This window comes from Tupaia chinensis, unplaced genomic scaffold, assembly GCF_000334495.1.
Source record: "Tupaia chinensis unplaced genomic scaffold, TupChi_1.0 Scaffold000002_1, whole genome shotgun sequence".
Taxonomy (NCBI): domain Eukaryota; kingdom Metazoa; phylum Chordata; class Mammalia; order Scandentia; family Tupaiidae; genus Tupaia; species Tupaia belangeri.
Window position 1 is genome coordinate 6,012,018 of NW_006159428.1, and position 16,955 is coordinate 6,028,972.

Sequence of the window (16,955 nt, forward strand, 5' to 3'; positions counted from 1 at the left end):
TCGAACAAAAAAAAAAAAAAAAAAAAAAAAAAAAAAACAGTAAAACTGTGGCTTTTGACAGGAAGTGAATGAATATGGAAGACTTACTGATGAGTGAAGCAAGTCAGGCTATGAAGGAGAGGCATTATATGTTCCTGCTTAATATATAGAATTGTCTACACTCTATGACCGAAACTAATTCACTAAAGGATATAGAAACACAGTATATAGATGTAAATACCAGATATAGTATGTATGCAAGAGGAGGGTCTGAGGAAGGACATTTAGAAGAAAAATAGGGAGGCAAAGTATTGATGTCACAGGGAGGTGTGGTATTGTCTGTTGAGGATGTTTTGTGGTTTTTGTCAACTGCGTTGGGGAGAGATGTTCACCTGATGAAATATCCATTTTGTAAGACAAACAATAATGTGAATGTATAAAAGAAAATGAAATGAAAAATAAATAAATAATAAATAAATAAATAAATAAATATTGGGGCCAGCAGTTAGCGTAACGGCTGTCACTGGACTCCCATGTAATCGACCGCAGTTCAAGTCCTGGACCCGGTAGCTTAAACTCACGTCAGGTGCGAGTGCGTGCGTGCCGAAGATTCTGAGAGGAGAATGGAGGAGAAGGAACTGTGGTGTGGCCATCCCCTTTGGGGGACGATTTCTCGCTTTCTGTCTCTCTGTCTCTTTCTGGTGAGCACACGCACCCTATAGCAAAAACCTCTCAGAAAAAAAAAAATTAAGAGTTCAACCCTATGGATGGTGATTAAGTGCTATGTGAAAAGAACTGGATGTATTTCGAATCTCAGCCTCAGAGGCTTAAAAACTACACTGAGTACATATGCATACATTCCTAGGACCTTAATGGGACAGAGGAATGGAAAAAAAGGGATGTGGTGTGACCAAGTCCCACCAATAAAAGCCACTCTCTCTCTTTTTCTCTGATTTATGCATGTACACTTTGGCATAAAAATAAAAAACACAGTGGTTAAGGTGGCTGGATCCCATATGGCCAAATGCATAGTTTGAATCCAGAATCCCGTCACTTGAGAAACATGCTGGGCAGGTGTGTGTGCATGCCCATGCCCCATTAGGGGGGACAGGGGTTGCTTCTTCATTTTCTCTCTCTCTCCCCCTTTCCTTCTCTGTCTCTTTTTGGTGAGTGCATGTGCCCTCTGGCAAAAAATTTAAAAGTAAATAAATAAATATTTAAGAAAGGAAAACACTTGGGGCTGGCAGATGATGTGGTGGTTGAGGTGCTAGACTCCCACATGGCCAACCACAGCTCAAGTCCAGGATCTGACTTCAACTGCCTTACTTTCTCACTTTCTTTCTCACTCTCTCTCGTCAAATTAAATATAATAACAAACAAATAATTACACTTTAAAAAAAAGAAAGAAAGAAGAAAAAAAAAAAAAACTCATTCTAATTTACATCGCCAGGCAAGCCCAGAAGCCAATGGTTAAGTCAACTGAATTCTACACAGCTGACTGTGGTTTGGATCCTGGCCATGGCAGCTTGAAAAACATGCCAGGTGCATGTGTGTGGAGGCTCCCAAATCCTGAAAGGATGAAGAAATGATGAAGAAAGGACTGCAGTGAGACCACACACCCCATTAGAGGGTGTTTTTTTCTCCTCTTTCTTCCTTGCTTTCTCCCTAATAAGTGCATGTGCCTTCTGGCAATTTAAAAAAGAATATAACCAAACTGATAAGTGATCTTAGAAAAAAGAGCTATTACCTGGAGTACTTCAGAAAAGTCCTACCTTTTCTTTGCAGCTGGAGAGCATGCTAATAATGCTAAGACACACTGACTGCACTGAGAGCGCCGGGGACCAGTCTTCTGTCAGGATGGATAAACAGATATGACCATTGCTATAAACGTGAGGATGAACAGGAATATTTTCACCAGTAAACATGACCTGAGAAAAAAGAAAATTCCATTGTCACTCAAATAGTCTCTATTACCAAACACTAAAATATTCTGCACAGAGAACAAGTATTACTTTTGAAAAACAAACCAATCAAAGTCAGTATCAGGAATGAGATGAACTGCTTGTTTGTGTGTTTTCATTAACCCAGCAAGTATCGTTTCCACTGTATGGATATCCATATAGTAGGAGGGAAGACCTAGATTATATTTCAGTTATTCATAAATTTCCTGAACAATTTCTAAATTATTACTTATTTTTTTACTAGTGAAAGACATCTACATTTATAAGAATGGTTTTTCAAATTTTATGTAATCCGCTCTGTATATTCTAAACCAGAGTACTCAATTTTGAGACAAAATGTATTATACATGGTAAGAATACCCTCAAATACCTGGACCAGGGCTAGCATCTAAGGTACCATATACTGGGTTGTCAGAGAAGCCATGATGTATTTTTTCTATGCAAAAACGAGTCATGACTTTTCTAACAACCCAATCAAAGGGATATGGACTGTATGCTATACATCCCAACCCCCTCTAAACACACACACCATTAAGATGGGCACAAACTGTTAGGTATTAATCAGCAAATAACTACGTCAAGATTTTTTTTAAAAAGTCAACTAAATATCCCAATTGCGTGTTTTTCTCTACTTTTCCTCTTATTTAACTTTCTAATAGTTTTTCCTTTCCCTGTCTTTCCTCTACACTGTTTTGAAAGTAGTAAATCTATTATTTCCTTCATTTGCTCTAATAATGCAACAAATATCCTAACACTAATATTTCTTAAACTTGTCAACCTAAGTATCCAAAGAGCTGGAGAATAAATTCATACATCCTGAGGAATCTACCTACAGGCATAGTCCAAAGTAGTTCTGTGAAAGCAGAAATCTTATCTTTAAGGATATAAACATGTTATTCTCCAGAAGTTTACATAAAATATATTTTGTTTATATTTGACATAATCCACTAATCTTTAGGTAAACTGTATACTATAGCACTATATTTATTCTGTAATTTGGCATAATTCCTCATTCCTGACCTTACCATTAAAAAATTTAAAAATCAGGGGGCTGGCAGGTGGCATGGTGGATGAGGGCGCTGGACTCCCACATGGCTGATGGTGGTTTGAGTTCTGTACTCGGCAGCTTGATTTCCCACTTTCTCTCTCTTTTCCTTCCTCTATGATCACATTCAAATAAATAAATAAAGTTAAATAAAATAATTTTTTTTTGGGGGGGGAGAGGTTTTCACTATAGGGCACGTGCGCTCGCCAGACAGACAGAGAGAGACAGAGAGATAGAAAGCGAGAAATTCACCCCCCAAGGGGGATGGTCATGCCGCAATCCCTTCTCTTCCATTCTCCTCTCGGGGTCCTGGGCACGCACGCACACGCGCTCGGTGTGAGTTTTAAGCCACCGGGTCCGGGACGCGAACCGCGGTCGACTACGTGGGAGTCCAGCGACATAGCCATTACGCTAACTGCTGGTTCCCAATAAAATAATTCTTAAAAAAAATTTTAAAATCAAATGAAGACCTGGTTAGCAAGCAGGTGGCATGGAGGTTAAGGTGGTTGGATTTCCATAGCTGACTGAGTGATTCTAGTCCTGGACCCAGGAGTTTGGTAAACAAACTCGGTGCACGTGTGTGCATGCCCAAAATCCATACAGAAGGGGTTTCAGTGTGGCTATCACTCCAGCAAGAGATTTCTCTCTTTCTCTCGTCAGCAAGCACACACACCCTATAGCAAAGTTAAAAGGGAAAAAAAAGTAATTGTATATATAATAAATACAACTTTAAATTCCAGAATGCAACTTTCAGATTCTGATTCAGTAGATATCATGAGATTTTTATAAAGTTCATTGATCTAAACCAATAATTCCCAAATTAATTTGCAGTATCTTTCAGTCCTGCAAACTATCTCTCATCCAAGTACAGAAGAACAGCAGTAAGAAAAAAAATCCTGCTTTAAGTTACAACAGAATCTGATGAAATATATATTGCTCTAGGCATACCTTCTTCTTTTCTTTATACAGCAGAAGTAAGTAGCTACAATAGTGTAGTAAGTGTGGCTAGGTTAAGATATACTATAGTTCAATATAGAATATGCCTTGTGAAATTATCATAAGCTAAAGATCTGTAAGTATTTTAACATCAACCTAGAAATCTGATTTTATTACAATTTTGCTAATATTTACATTTTTTAAGAATGTGGACTAATTATTTTCTTTAAAGAATTTTTTTTTTTATTTAACTTTACCTATTTATTTTAATTTGACCAGAAAGACAGAGAGAGAGAAAGTGAGAAACCAAGCCAGCAGGTCCAGGACTCAAACCACGGTCGGCCATGTGGGAATCCAGCACCCTTAACCACCACGCCACCTGCTGCCCCCACTAATACTTACATCTTAACAAAGCACTATTTCATACAAGTAGGAATCTTCTAATATTTCAAACATACTAACATATGGGACTCATTTTCTTGGCTCAAGCTAATATAAGACAGCAAAAGGAATTTTCTTCAAAGGAATGAGTTTCCAAACTTGTATACAATTCTTTTTCTTTAAATTTTGACTATCCACCCTCTATTCCAGCTAAAATAAAGCTGAAAAATTAGACCCTCAAATTAAGGAAAATCAAGTTACTTGTATAGTCCAGTTGCAGAAGATCCCCTGAAAGGACTCTGATGTTGGAAAGGCCATGTGATAAACATGCCATTTATCTCAACCATATCAGTACTAGTGCTCTCCGTCAACACTCTTTGCTAAAAAAGTACTGCTCTTATACGGAAGTAACTGCTTAAGTGGCCATGTACTTCCATACTTTAAGTATGCCCGCATAACTTTTTAATGAAATTTTATTCTTTATGAATGTGAATAGCTTATTATGTTATATGCATTTGATATTCCCAGAATGTGTTATGGATGTCTGGAACAGGGCTTTACAATCTCAAAGAAAACGCATCTGCTTTGGGTTGTTTTGCTACAAAAAGCCACCCGATCAGTAAGAAATTTTCATTAAGAACACAGGTAATGCCTGAGTTGATTCCCAGGCCACAAGGATATTTTTCTTCCCAGTAAAGTCTCTTTATCAAGAGTCCATGGGATCAGTAGTTAGCATAATGGCTATGTCACTGAACTCCCACCTAGTCGACCGCGGTTCGAGTCCCAGACCCAATGGCTTAAACTCACGCCGGGTGCGTGTGCGTGCGTGCCCAAGATCCCAAGAGTAGAATGGAGGAGAAGGGATTGTGGTGTGGCCACCCCCCCGGGGGGTGATTTCTCGTTTTCTGTCTCTGTCTCTCGCTGTCTTTCTAGTGAGCGCACGCAACCTATAGCAAAAACCTTAACCACCACGCCACCTGCTGCCCCCACTAATACTTACATCTTAACAAAGCACTATTTCATACAAGTAGGAATCTTCTAATATTTCAAACATACTAACATATGGGACTCATTTTCTTGGCTCAAGCTAATATAAGACAGCAAAAGGAATTTTCTTCAAAGGAATGAGTTTCCAAACTTGTATACAATTCTTTTTCTTTAAATTTTGACTATCCACCCTCTATTCCAGCTAAAATAAAGCTGAAAAATTAGACCCTCAAATTAAGGAAAATCAAGTTACTTGTATAGTCCAGTTGCAGAAGATCCCCTGAAAGGACTCTGATGTTGGAAAGGCCATGTGATAAACATGCCATTTATCTCAACCATATCAGTACTAGTGCTCTCCGTCAACACTCTTTGCTAAAAAAGTACTGCTCTTATACGGAAGTAACTGCTTAAGTGGCCATGTACTTCCATACTTTAAGTATGCCCGCATAACTTTTTAATGAAATTTTATTCTTTATGAATGTGAATAGCTTATTATGTTATATGCATTTGATATTCCCAGAATGTGTTATGGATGTCTGGAACAGGGCTTTACAATCTCAAAGAAAACGCATCTGCTTTGGGTTGTTTTGCTACAAAAAGCCACCCGATCAGTAAGAAATTTTCATTAAGAACACAGGTAATGCCTGAGTTGATTCCCAGGCCACAAGGATATTTTTCTTCCCAGTAAAGTCTCTTTATCAAGAGTCCATGGGATCAGTAGTTAGCATAATGGCTATGTCACTGAACTCCCACCTAGTCGACCGCGGTTCGAGTCCCAGACCCAATGGCTTAAACTCACGCCGGGTGCGTGTGCGTGCGTGCCCAAGATCCCAAGAGTAGAATGGAGGAGAAGGGATTGTGGTGTGGCCACCCCCCCGGGGGGTGATTTCTCGTTTTCTGTCTCTGTCTCTCGCTGTCTTTCTAGTGAGCGCACGCAACCTATAGCAAAAACCTCTAAAAAAAAAAAAAAAGAGTCCAATAGAGCAGTGTTCAGGCAGTGCCAAAAGATGAAGACCTGACTATCAGCAACTATCGTGGACAGAAACACACAAAGGCTATTACAACATGCTTTGAGTGGCCAATTCTGAGCAGAAGGAAAGTAGTATTCTTCTTGGGGAGAACTGGTTATAATTACATCACATGGACTGAGAGCCAAGATGTGTATGTGAACCAAGAGAAAATGACAGAAGAGGAAGACAAGGGATGAGTGGCAGTAGAAGACACCAACAGCAGAAGCAGCAGACGTTCTACAAAGAGGAGAGCCAAAAATCAAGAAGACAGAAATAGCTGTGAAGTCAGGGAAGATGAAAATAAAAATAAATCAGATCTCATTAACCCTCAAATAAAAAAGGTTATTTATAAAGGGCTTTAAGTATGCTGCATGTAGGGCAAATACAATCACTCTGAAAGTTTTAGTGACCAAAATTAGAGATCTGCACATGTTACAGGTAACCCCTAGGGCCTAACTGGCCAGATACAGAACTTTAGAAGTTTGTCTAAACATGGAAAGGGTGGGTTTACATGTCAGAGATGATTTCTTAAAATAAAAGAAAAAAATATTTTCAACAGTTTATTCATGTAGAAAACTTTACAGTTTCCACAGTTTTATTGTAAACTTTGCTACTCTGGTTCTCTGCTTGATATTAAGGGAAGAATAACCAAGGCTGAATTTCTTCAAGTGCATAATGTTAAACATCCTTAATTAGTTAATACCCAGCACAAGACAATGCAGAAAATGAACATTTCAAGGGCTTTTAAAAAAATTTTTTTTTTTAAATGCAGCAAGTATGTCCTGAAAACTGAAAAGATTTTGTTTCTAGAGTTCAGGAAACATTTTTGCAGTCCCAAATAGCTACACCTGATGTGACAATACATCTTAATACACAGTATGGCTTTGACATCATAAGAACTTACCACATTTGATTTTAAGCAGGCCAACATCTGGCTAACTTCTGGGTACTATGAATACATTTCAAAAAACAAACTAAAATTTACAAAAAAACCTGCCACAGTGATAACAATCTAGCATAAGAATGAATACCACTCAAATGTAAAAGTCTGAGAAGAGTTCAGACAGTTCCCAGTATTTACAACGATATCATTAAAATACTGATTAATGACTGAAACTAGACCTGAAATTGTACACTTTCATATGTCTTTTTTCTTTCTTTCCTTTAAGTTTTCTGCTATAGGGTATGTGAACTTACCAAAAGAGACAGAAAGAGAGGGAAAGTGAGAAATCATCCCTCTGGGAGGATGGCCACACCACAATCCCTTTTCTTCCCTACCAGTTTCCTTGAGATTTTGGATACACATGTACAGATGCCAGGGATAATTTTCAAGCTTCCAGGTCTGGGACTTGAACCATGCACCCAGTCAGGTGGAATCCAGTGCCTTAACCTCCGTACCACCTGCTGTCCACACTTATATATGTTTATACAGTTTCTCAAAAACCTTTACATTAGTGCTAAGAATAAAATAAAAGATGGGGATTAAGTAACTTTCTAATGTAAAATTCAAGAATTTCCACACAGTGAGCCCACTACTGAATTAACTCAAATTGAGAGCTTTTTGGGTTCAAATCAGTGGTGCAGAGGTAATTAGAAATCAGTCACCTGGGCCCAGCAGGTGCCACAGTGGTTAAAGCGCTGACTCCCACACAGCCAGGCATGGTTTGAGTCCCAGACCCAGTGACTTAAAACACACACGCTCAGTGCGTGTGATGTATGCCCAAAATCCCAAGAAGAATGGAGAAGAAGGGAATGCAGTGTGGCCATCCCCCCTAGGTAGTGATTTCTTGCTTTCTGTCTCCTTGGCATGTGCGCAGCCCTATAGCAAAACACTCTCTTAAAAAAAAAAAAAAAAAAGTGGGACCAGCAGTTAGCCGAATGGCTATGTCGCTGGACTCCCACGTAGTCAACCGTGGTTTGAGTCCCAGATCCATTGGTTTAAACTCATGCCGGGTGTGTGTGCGTGTGTGCCCAAGATCCCGAGAGGAGAATGGAGGAGAAGGGATTGCGGCGTGGCCATCCCCCCTAGGGGCTGATTTCTCACTTTCTGTCTCTCTGTCTCTCTCGTCTGGCGAGCGCACATTCCCGATAGCAAAAACCTCTACACACACACACACACACACACACACACACACACACACACAAGTCCATCATATAATATAGTGGTATCAAGCTCAGTCAAAACACACTACATACACAATAAGCAGTACCAAAGCGGCTGTAATTATAAAAGGCAATCCAAACGTGGTACCAAGGTTTCTCCAGAAAATGTTTTCTCTGATTAAAATGATAGACAGATAATAGTATTTAATAGGCAGTTACAAAACTGAACATACAAGCAGAAAGACTGTAACAAAAACTAAGTTGGATATTCATTCATTCGTTCATTCATTCATTTGTATTTTTTGGAGAGGTTTTTGTTATAGGGTGTGTGCCCTCACCGAAGAGACAGAAAGCGAGAAACCACACCCCAAGAGGGATGGTCACGCCACAATACCTTCTCTTTCATTCTCCTCTTGGGATCTTGGGCATGTTTGGGCACGTATGCACACGCACCTGGTGTGAGTTTAAGCCACTGGCTCCGGGACTCGAACCATGTTCGACTACATGGGAGTCCAGTGACATAGCCATTATGTCAACCTTTTGGTTATTTAATTATATATATATTATATAGGTAGCTTTGTATAAATGGTGGTGAGTTTTTATTTTTAGACAGTCTAACGATTGTGCCAAGGTCAGCCTCCAGCTTGTAGTCTTCCTAATTCAGCCTCCCTGAGTTGCTGAGATTACAGATGCACATCTGGTCTTTCGGTTGGACCAGAAATCAAACCTAGGCCTCCTCTGTGATCTCATCTTACCGAGCACACAGTCTAACCAGCACATTCCACAGTACCTGAGCCAATGGTAAATAGTTGGCAACAATGACCGGGAACTGGAGTTTTAGCAGAGTTTCCAATTAAATTCTCCCATTTCAGTCCTCTACTATGTATCAGCAGTATCAATATTAATAGTTTTCCTTGGTATTCCTAATTACCACTACCATGCTTCTGGACATATATTGCAAAGACAAAATTCTTTGGCACAACAAAACTAAACTTGGATTCCATTAGATGGTAACTCCTCTTCCCTTTTACTCTATGATCTTCTAGCCCCCCTGTGTTCTCTTCTCTCTGCTTTACCCCAAGCCTAAATGGATAGCATCTCTTCTTTGTCAGGGGTCCTAGATGCTAGACAATTTAAGGCAATAAACTTCGGAAAGTCTGATCACCATCGCAGGAAAAAACCAGACCAAGAATAAAAAGAAAGGATGAAGACACCATAAAAATAAGTTCTGGGTCTTTGCAATGAATAAATTTTGAGCAACAGAATAAAAAGGTCTGTGTTAAAGCAGCATGTATGGGGAAGGGAACGAGAATGAGGGGGAAAAGTGATTACTTGTGCCCTAATATTTCCAAGGCAAGTTCATTTACAGCACTACTCCTACTATCAATCTTGTTTTGGGGTCAAAAGACAGTGTTTCCTTCCCTCTAAAACAGTTTCAATCCTATTTCTAAAATACTTACAATTTCCTCAACAAAAACTAGAGTTGAAAAGCCTAAAAATAAGTATAACTGGGACATTTACAAGGTAATATAGATACATTTCAGATTTGTTTCATTCAAATACAATGTTTTGACAGAGGAAGGAGTTTTAAATAGTAGATATTGGAAAAAGAGGGACAGCCCCTAATTGTGAGGAAAGAGGTAGAATGGCAGAGAAGCAGAACAGTAAGCACTCTCATAGTACGGCACCGAGCTTGAGGACTTCATCCTTTGGATGGAGATTGACCACGCCTCCTAAAGTTTATGAGACAAATCTCCAACTTTCGCATTGGAAGATCTTCTTGTATTAGCCCCAAAATATCCTTACACTCTCTACCTGCTGGAATAGCCCTCCATGCATCTACACGTAAAACTTTTTTCATAAAGCAAATATTCACAAATCTCAGAAGAGATAAAGTGCTTTCATGCCTTTCCCCACACTTTTCCCATAAACTCTCTTTCGCTTTGAAGGACCAGTTCAACCAGATCAAACATGCGGTCAAACTTTGTCCACTTACTCTAAATCAGTCAGGTGCTGCTTTCCTTTTCACTCTCAAAGCACACGGTTATTTTTAAAAACTGCTGGAGAGTGCACGTGATCGCCAGAGAGGGCTAGAGAGAGAAAGAGCGCGAGCACCACCCATACTGTGGTGTGACCATGCGGCAATCCTTTTCTCCTCCATTTCTCTGTCCTCTCGGGCAGGACTCTGGGAAGGCAAGTACAGATGCGCAGCATGTTTTTCAAGCTGCAAAGGATTTGAACTGCAATTGGCCATGTGGGCTCTTGCTCCCTTAATCACCAGGCAATCAGGCCAGCCTCAATCTGTTCTTTAATTTATCCAGTTACACTGGCCAAAACTCAGGATGTTTTCTTTGATTTCTCTCCTTAACTCAATCTCCACATCAATCCATTTGCATACCCTCTTATCTAAACCTTTTTTTTTTAATTTGCCAGTGGGCACTTGTGCTCACCAGAGGGATATAGAGCAACAGTGAGAGCAAGAGCAAGTGAGAAAGCACCTCCCAGGGGAGATGGTCACTGCGATCCCTTCTCCATTCTCCCTTCAGGATATTAGGTATGTACACACATAAGTCTGGCATGTTTTCCAAACTGCCGGGTCTAGCACTCAAACCGTGCTGTCAGCCATATGGGATCCAGCCACCTTAAACACCACACTACTGGCTGGGTCCCTCAACCTTTAAAATAGGTCCAAAGTTTGGTGACTTTCCAAAGCCTCACTGCAACATTTTTTTTTTAGAGAGGTTTTTGCTATAGGGCGTGTGTGCTCGCCAGAGAGAGACAGAGAGACAGAAAGCGAGAAATCACCCCCCCGGTGGGGGGGGATGGCCATGCCGCCATTCCTTCTCCTCCATTCTCCTCTCACGATCTTGGGCACGCATGCACATGCGCCCAGCGTGTGAGTTTAAGCCACCGGGTCCAGGACTTGAACCCCAGTTGAATACATTGGAGTTCAACGATGTAGTCATTATGCTAACTGCTCAGGTCCCTCCACTGCAACACTTTTGATGCATGTAGCTATCATCTCTCACCTGAGTTACTACAAAAGCCTGTTTGGTTTCCCCATACCCTGTGCCCTCAATACACACACACACAACAGCAGGATTTTCCTCCACTTTTAAATAGGATCATCTCAAAAGCTTCCAAAGGCTTCCCATCTCAGAATAAAAGCCAGAATGTCCTATACAACAGATGATTGATCCTCCAGCCCTAATTATATCTCTGACCTGTGCCCTACACTCCTCTCTTTTGCTTACATAGAACTTCAAGGACCCACTCTATGTGCTCCAAACACAGGACTTTGCCATTTGTTCTCACTCATTCCTTCTCTCCAGTCTAGAAATGTCCTACGCAATCAGCTGAGTGGTCAGGAAAGTCATGATGTGTTTTTCTATGCAGAATGCATCCTGACTTTCCTGATGACCTAATATGATGGACCTTCCAGCCCAAATTGTATCTCTGACCTATGCCCTATGCTTTCCCGTCTGCTTATACACCACTCCAGGCACGTACTCTGTGTGCTCCAAATATAGGCCTCTGCGTTCTGTTCTTGCCTGTTCCTCCTCTCCAGTCTTCTGCATGGCTCACCTCTTTTAGTTCACTCTTCAAATGTCACCTTCTCAGTGAAATATTTCCCAATCACTCTATCCAACACTTTAACAGCCTTATTCCTCTTTTCTCTATTTTTCCTCCCACTGTCTTCCACACCCCATGTGTATTACTTATGGTTTGCTGTCTCTTCTCCACAAGAATGCAAACTCCACGTCAGGATGATTTCTTTTGTTGTTGTACTTTGGTAACCAATGAATCACCTCTACCTAGGCAGAGGCTGTCCTGCGGTATGTGCCAAATAAATGCTCAGGGAACAAATGAGAAAATATCTACCTATCTAAACACTTAACAGATTGTAAGCTGTTTAATGGCAGGCCCAATGCTGTTTCAAATATTTGTATTTTCTCCCGTCTCTCAAGTACAAAAGAACAATATCCGGTATACAATACATCCTCAATACAATTTGAATTAGCTAACCATTTACCTATATCTAAACAAGGAAAGTATTAGGCTGTCAGGAAAGTCATGATATGTTTTTCTATGCAAAAATTTGGCATAACTCTCCCAACAACCCAAGAGAATATATAAAGATATTTTCTGTATGGCTGACAGTAAAGATATATTAGTAAAAAAACACTGATGAAAAGTTATCTCATCCGTGTTCTCAACAGTAACAAAGAAAAACCCCTTTTGCTATTGTTCCTTCTTTTAAACTAAATAACTGAACCAAACATACTTTAGATAGGCAGATTTCTTTTTCTCTTTCTTTCTTTTTGGAGAGGTTTCTTCTATACGGTGCATGCACTCGCCAGAAAGACAGAGAGACAGAGAGACAGAAAGCGAGAAATCACCCCCCAGGGAGGATGGTCACACCATGACCCCTTCTCCTCCATTCTCCTCTCGGGATCTTGGGCACACACGAATACGTACCTAGCCTGAGTTTAAGCCACTGGGTCCAGGACTTGAACCATGGTTGAATACATGGGAATCCAATGACATAGCCATTATGCCAACTGCTGGTCCCATTAGCTTTTTTCAACGTAAAGCGAGACACATGAGAAATCCTAACTGGTAGGAAGAAAAAGAAGACTGTAAAGGTATATAATGTCTTACAAATCTCATTTACAAGAATGAAAGCAGTGGGACCAGCCATTGGCATAATAGCTATGTTGCTGGACTCCCATGTAGTCAGTCACAGTTTGAGTTCTGGATCCGGCAGCTTAAACTTATGCCGGGCGCATGTGCGTGCGTGCCCAAGATCCTGAGGAGAATGGAGAAGAAGGTACTGCAGCATGGCCATCCTCCCTGGGGGGGTGATTTCTCGCTTTCTGTCTCTCTCATCTTTCTGGCGAGCACACGCGTCCTATAGAAAAAATAAAATAAAATAAAATAAATACCTCTCCATAAGAAATCCTAATTGGTAGGAAGAAAAAGAAGACTGTAAAGGTATATAATGTCTTACAAATCTCATTTACAAGAATGAAAGCAGTGGGACCAGCAGTTGGCATAATGGCTATATCGCTGGACTCCCATGTAGTCGACAGTGGTTCGAGTTCCGGACCCAGCAGCTTAAACTTATGCTGGGCATGTGTGCATGCGTGCCCTAGATCCCAAGAAGAGAATGGATGAGAAGAGACTGAGGTGTGGCCATTCTCCTGGGGGGTGGGAGTAGGGTGGTGACTTCTCGCTTTCTGCCTCTCTTTCTGGTGAGCACACATGCCCTATAGCAAAAACCTCTCAAAAAAAAAAGAATGAAAGCAGCAATTTCACAAGACTAGTATATTTGAGAGTTACTTCTCAAACTTTATTCTTGTAAGTAGCAATGAATTCAGTACTGCATTTTTAAAAAAAAGAAAGAAAGAAAGAAAGAATTATTTTATTTAAACTTTATTTATTTAATTTGACCAGAGAGGGACAGAATAAGAGAGAAGGAGATGGGGAGAGAGAGAAATTAAGCCACTAGGTCCAGGACTCAAACAGCAGTAGGTCATGTACGAATCCAGCACCCTTAACCACCACACCACCTGCCAGCCCCCAGTACTGCTTATTGAGTAGGAATATAAGACTGATTGACCTAACAAATACTTATGCTCTGGTTTCATCTAATAAAATTTTTAGTGAATGAGGAATAAAACATTTTACTGCCCCAGAAGAGTGGTTTCAATCAATGTTTCAAAGCAATAGACCTCTGAGAAGTTTTTGTTTTTAAAATTTTGCTATAACATGTATGTTCAAGGCAACAGAGAGGGAGAGAGAAAATGAGAAAGCATCCTTCCCCAGGGAGAGGGCCACACCACAATCCCTTCTTCTCCACTCTTCTCTCAGAATTTTGGGCAAGCACGCACACTCTCCCGGTATGTTTTTCAAACCACCAGGTCCAAGACTTGAATTATGCGGTTGGCCATGTGAATCCAACTGCCTTAACCATCATATCACCTGGCTGGTCCAGGCTCTGGAAAGTTCTTATTGGAAAAAAAGCTCAACATCTATATTCTTGTCAAACATTGTTTGATGGACCCATTATAATTAAAGTTATACAGATGATGTGATTGATAAAAAACTTAAACTGTCAGTTCTGTTATTTTTTTTTCCCCTCAATCAACAGATGTTAGACTGTACATGTTCTATGACATGGGCAGGACTACGAAATTAACTGTTGTTAAAAAGGGGGAACCAGCAGTTAGTGTAATGGCTATGTCGCTGGACTTCCACGTAGTTGACCGCGGTTTGCGTCCCGGACCTGGTGGCTTAAAACCCACGCCAGGTGCGTGTGCGTGCGTGCCCAAGATCCCAAGAGTAGAATGGAGGAGAAGGGATTGCGGTGTGACCATCCCCCTGGGGGGTGATTTCTCGCTTTCTGTCTGTCTGTCTCTGTCTGTCTGGCGAGCACATGTGCCCTATAGCGAAAACCTCTCAAAAAAAAAAAAAAAAGGAATTCCCAGGGCCGGTAAGTGATTAAGGGTGCTGGACTCCCACATGGCTGACCATACTTGAAGTCCTGGACCTGGCAGCTTGCTTTCTAACTTTCTCTCTCTCTCTCTCTCTCACTGTCACTGTCACTCTGTACCTCTCTGGTCAAATTAAAGATGAATAAATAAATAAATAGTTAAATAAAATAGGTTTAAAAAATTATATATAAAAAAGGGATTTCCATATTCCAAAAAGAGTGAGAACATCTGCTGTAGAGCTTATGAAGGTATCATTCTACATGTAATCTTTCTGTTTCAGAGAGAAAACTACTACGTGGATAAACAGGTATTTCCTCCACACATCATTTACATATAGTTTTACTCAAACACAATTAGCAGTATGGCATAATTCAAGAAAAGAACTGGGTTCTGAGGACTGACTGTTCTCTTGACTAGCTAGTAATCCATGGACAAGACACTTCATGCCTTAAAGGAAACCTAGTGGCACTGTGAAAGGACATACAGTAGAAAGAACTGGAAACTATTTAACAGTCCAACTGAGGGGCCAGTCCATCAATCAATGTTTCAAAGCAATAGACCTCTGAGAAGTTTTTGTTTTTAAAATTTTGCTATAACATGTATGTTCAAGGCAACAGAGAGGGAGAGAGAAAATGAGAAAGCATCCTTCCCCAGGGAGAGGGCCACACCACAATCCCTTCTTCTCCACTCTTCTCTCAGAATTTTGGGCAAGCACGCACACTCTCCCGGTATGTTTTTCAAACCACCAGGTCCAAGACTTGAATTATGCGGTTGGCCATGTGAATCCAACTGCCTTAACCATCATATCACCTGGCTGGTCCAGGCTCTGGAAAGTTCTTATTGGAAAAAAAGCTCAACATCTATATTCTTGTCAAACATTGTTTGATGGACCCATTATAATTAAAGTTATACAGATGATGTGATTGATAAAAAACTTAAACTGTCAGTTCTGTTATTTTTTTTTCCCCTCAATCAACAGATGTTAGACTGTACATGTTCTATGACATGGGCAGGACTACGAAATTAACTGTTGTTAAAAAGGGGGAACCAGCAGTTAGTGTAATGGCTATGTCGCTGGACTTCCACGTAGTTGACCGCGGTTTGCGTCCCGGACCTGGTGGCTTAAAACCCACGCCAGGTGCGTGTGCGTGCGTGCCCAAGATCCCAAGAGTAGAATGGAGGAGAAGGGATTGCGGTGTGACCATCCCCCTGGGGGGTGATTTCTCGCTTTCTGTCTGTCTGTCTCTGTCTGTCTGGCGAGCACATGTGCCCTATAGCGAAAACCTCTCAAAAAAAAAAAAAAAAGGAATTCCCAGGGCCGGTAAGTGATTAAGGGTGCTGGACTCCCACATGGCTGACCATACTTGAAGTCCTGGACCTGGCAGCTTGCTTTCTAACTTTCTCTCTCTCTCTCTCTCTCACTGTCACTGTCACTCTGTACCTCTCTGGTCAAATTAAAGATGAATAAATAAATAAATAGTTAAATAAAATAGGTTTAAAAAATTATATATAAAAAAGGGATTTCCATATTCCAAAAAGAGTGAGAACATCTGCTGTAGAGCTTATGAAGGTATCATTCTACATGTAATCTTTCTGTTTCAGAGAGAAAACTACTACGTGGATAAACAGGTATTTCCTCCACACATCATTTACATATAGTTTTACTCAAACACAATTAGCAGTATGGCATAATTCAAGAAAAGAACTGGGTTCTGAGGACTGACTGTTCTCTTGACTAGCTAGTAATCCATGGACAAGACACTTCATGCCTTAAAGGAAACCTAGTGGCACTGTGAAAGGACATACAGTAGAAAGAACTGGAAACTATTTAACAGTCCAACTGAGGGGCCAGTCCATGGCCTGGTAGTTAAGGGAGCTGGATCCCATAGCTGACCGCGTGGCTTAAATCTTGGACCCAGTGGCTGGAAACACACTAGGAGTATGTATGTGCATGCCCCAAAATTCCCAGGAGAGAGAAAAATGGAAAAGGAAGAACTGTAGAGTGATGATGTTGAATGCAGAGTGCTTTTCCTCTTTTCCTCTCTCTGGCTAGCAC

General features: G+C 40.7%; 1 protein-coding gene across 1 annotated transcript in view; it reads right to left on the reverse strand.

Annotated features, from left to right (window-relative positions):
* The window catches only part of UBE2W (ubiquitin conjugating enzyme E2 W), a 53,645-nt gene that overhangs the window by 20,583 nt on the left and 16,107 nt on the right, over positions 1-16,955 (reverse strand). Inside the window, exon 4 of the mRNA XM_027772995.1 lies at positions 1,752-1,907. Coding sequence (XP_027628796.1) covers positions 1,752-1,907 — 156 coding nt within the window. The remainder of the gene's footprint in view (positions 1-1,751; positions 1,908-16,955) is intronic.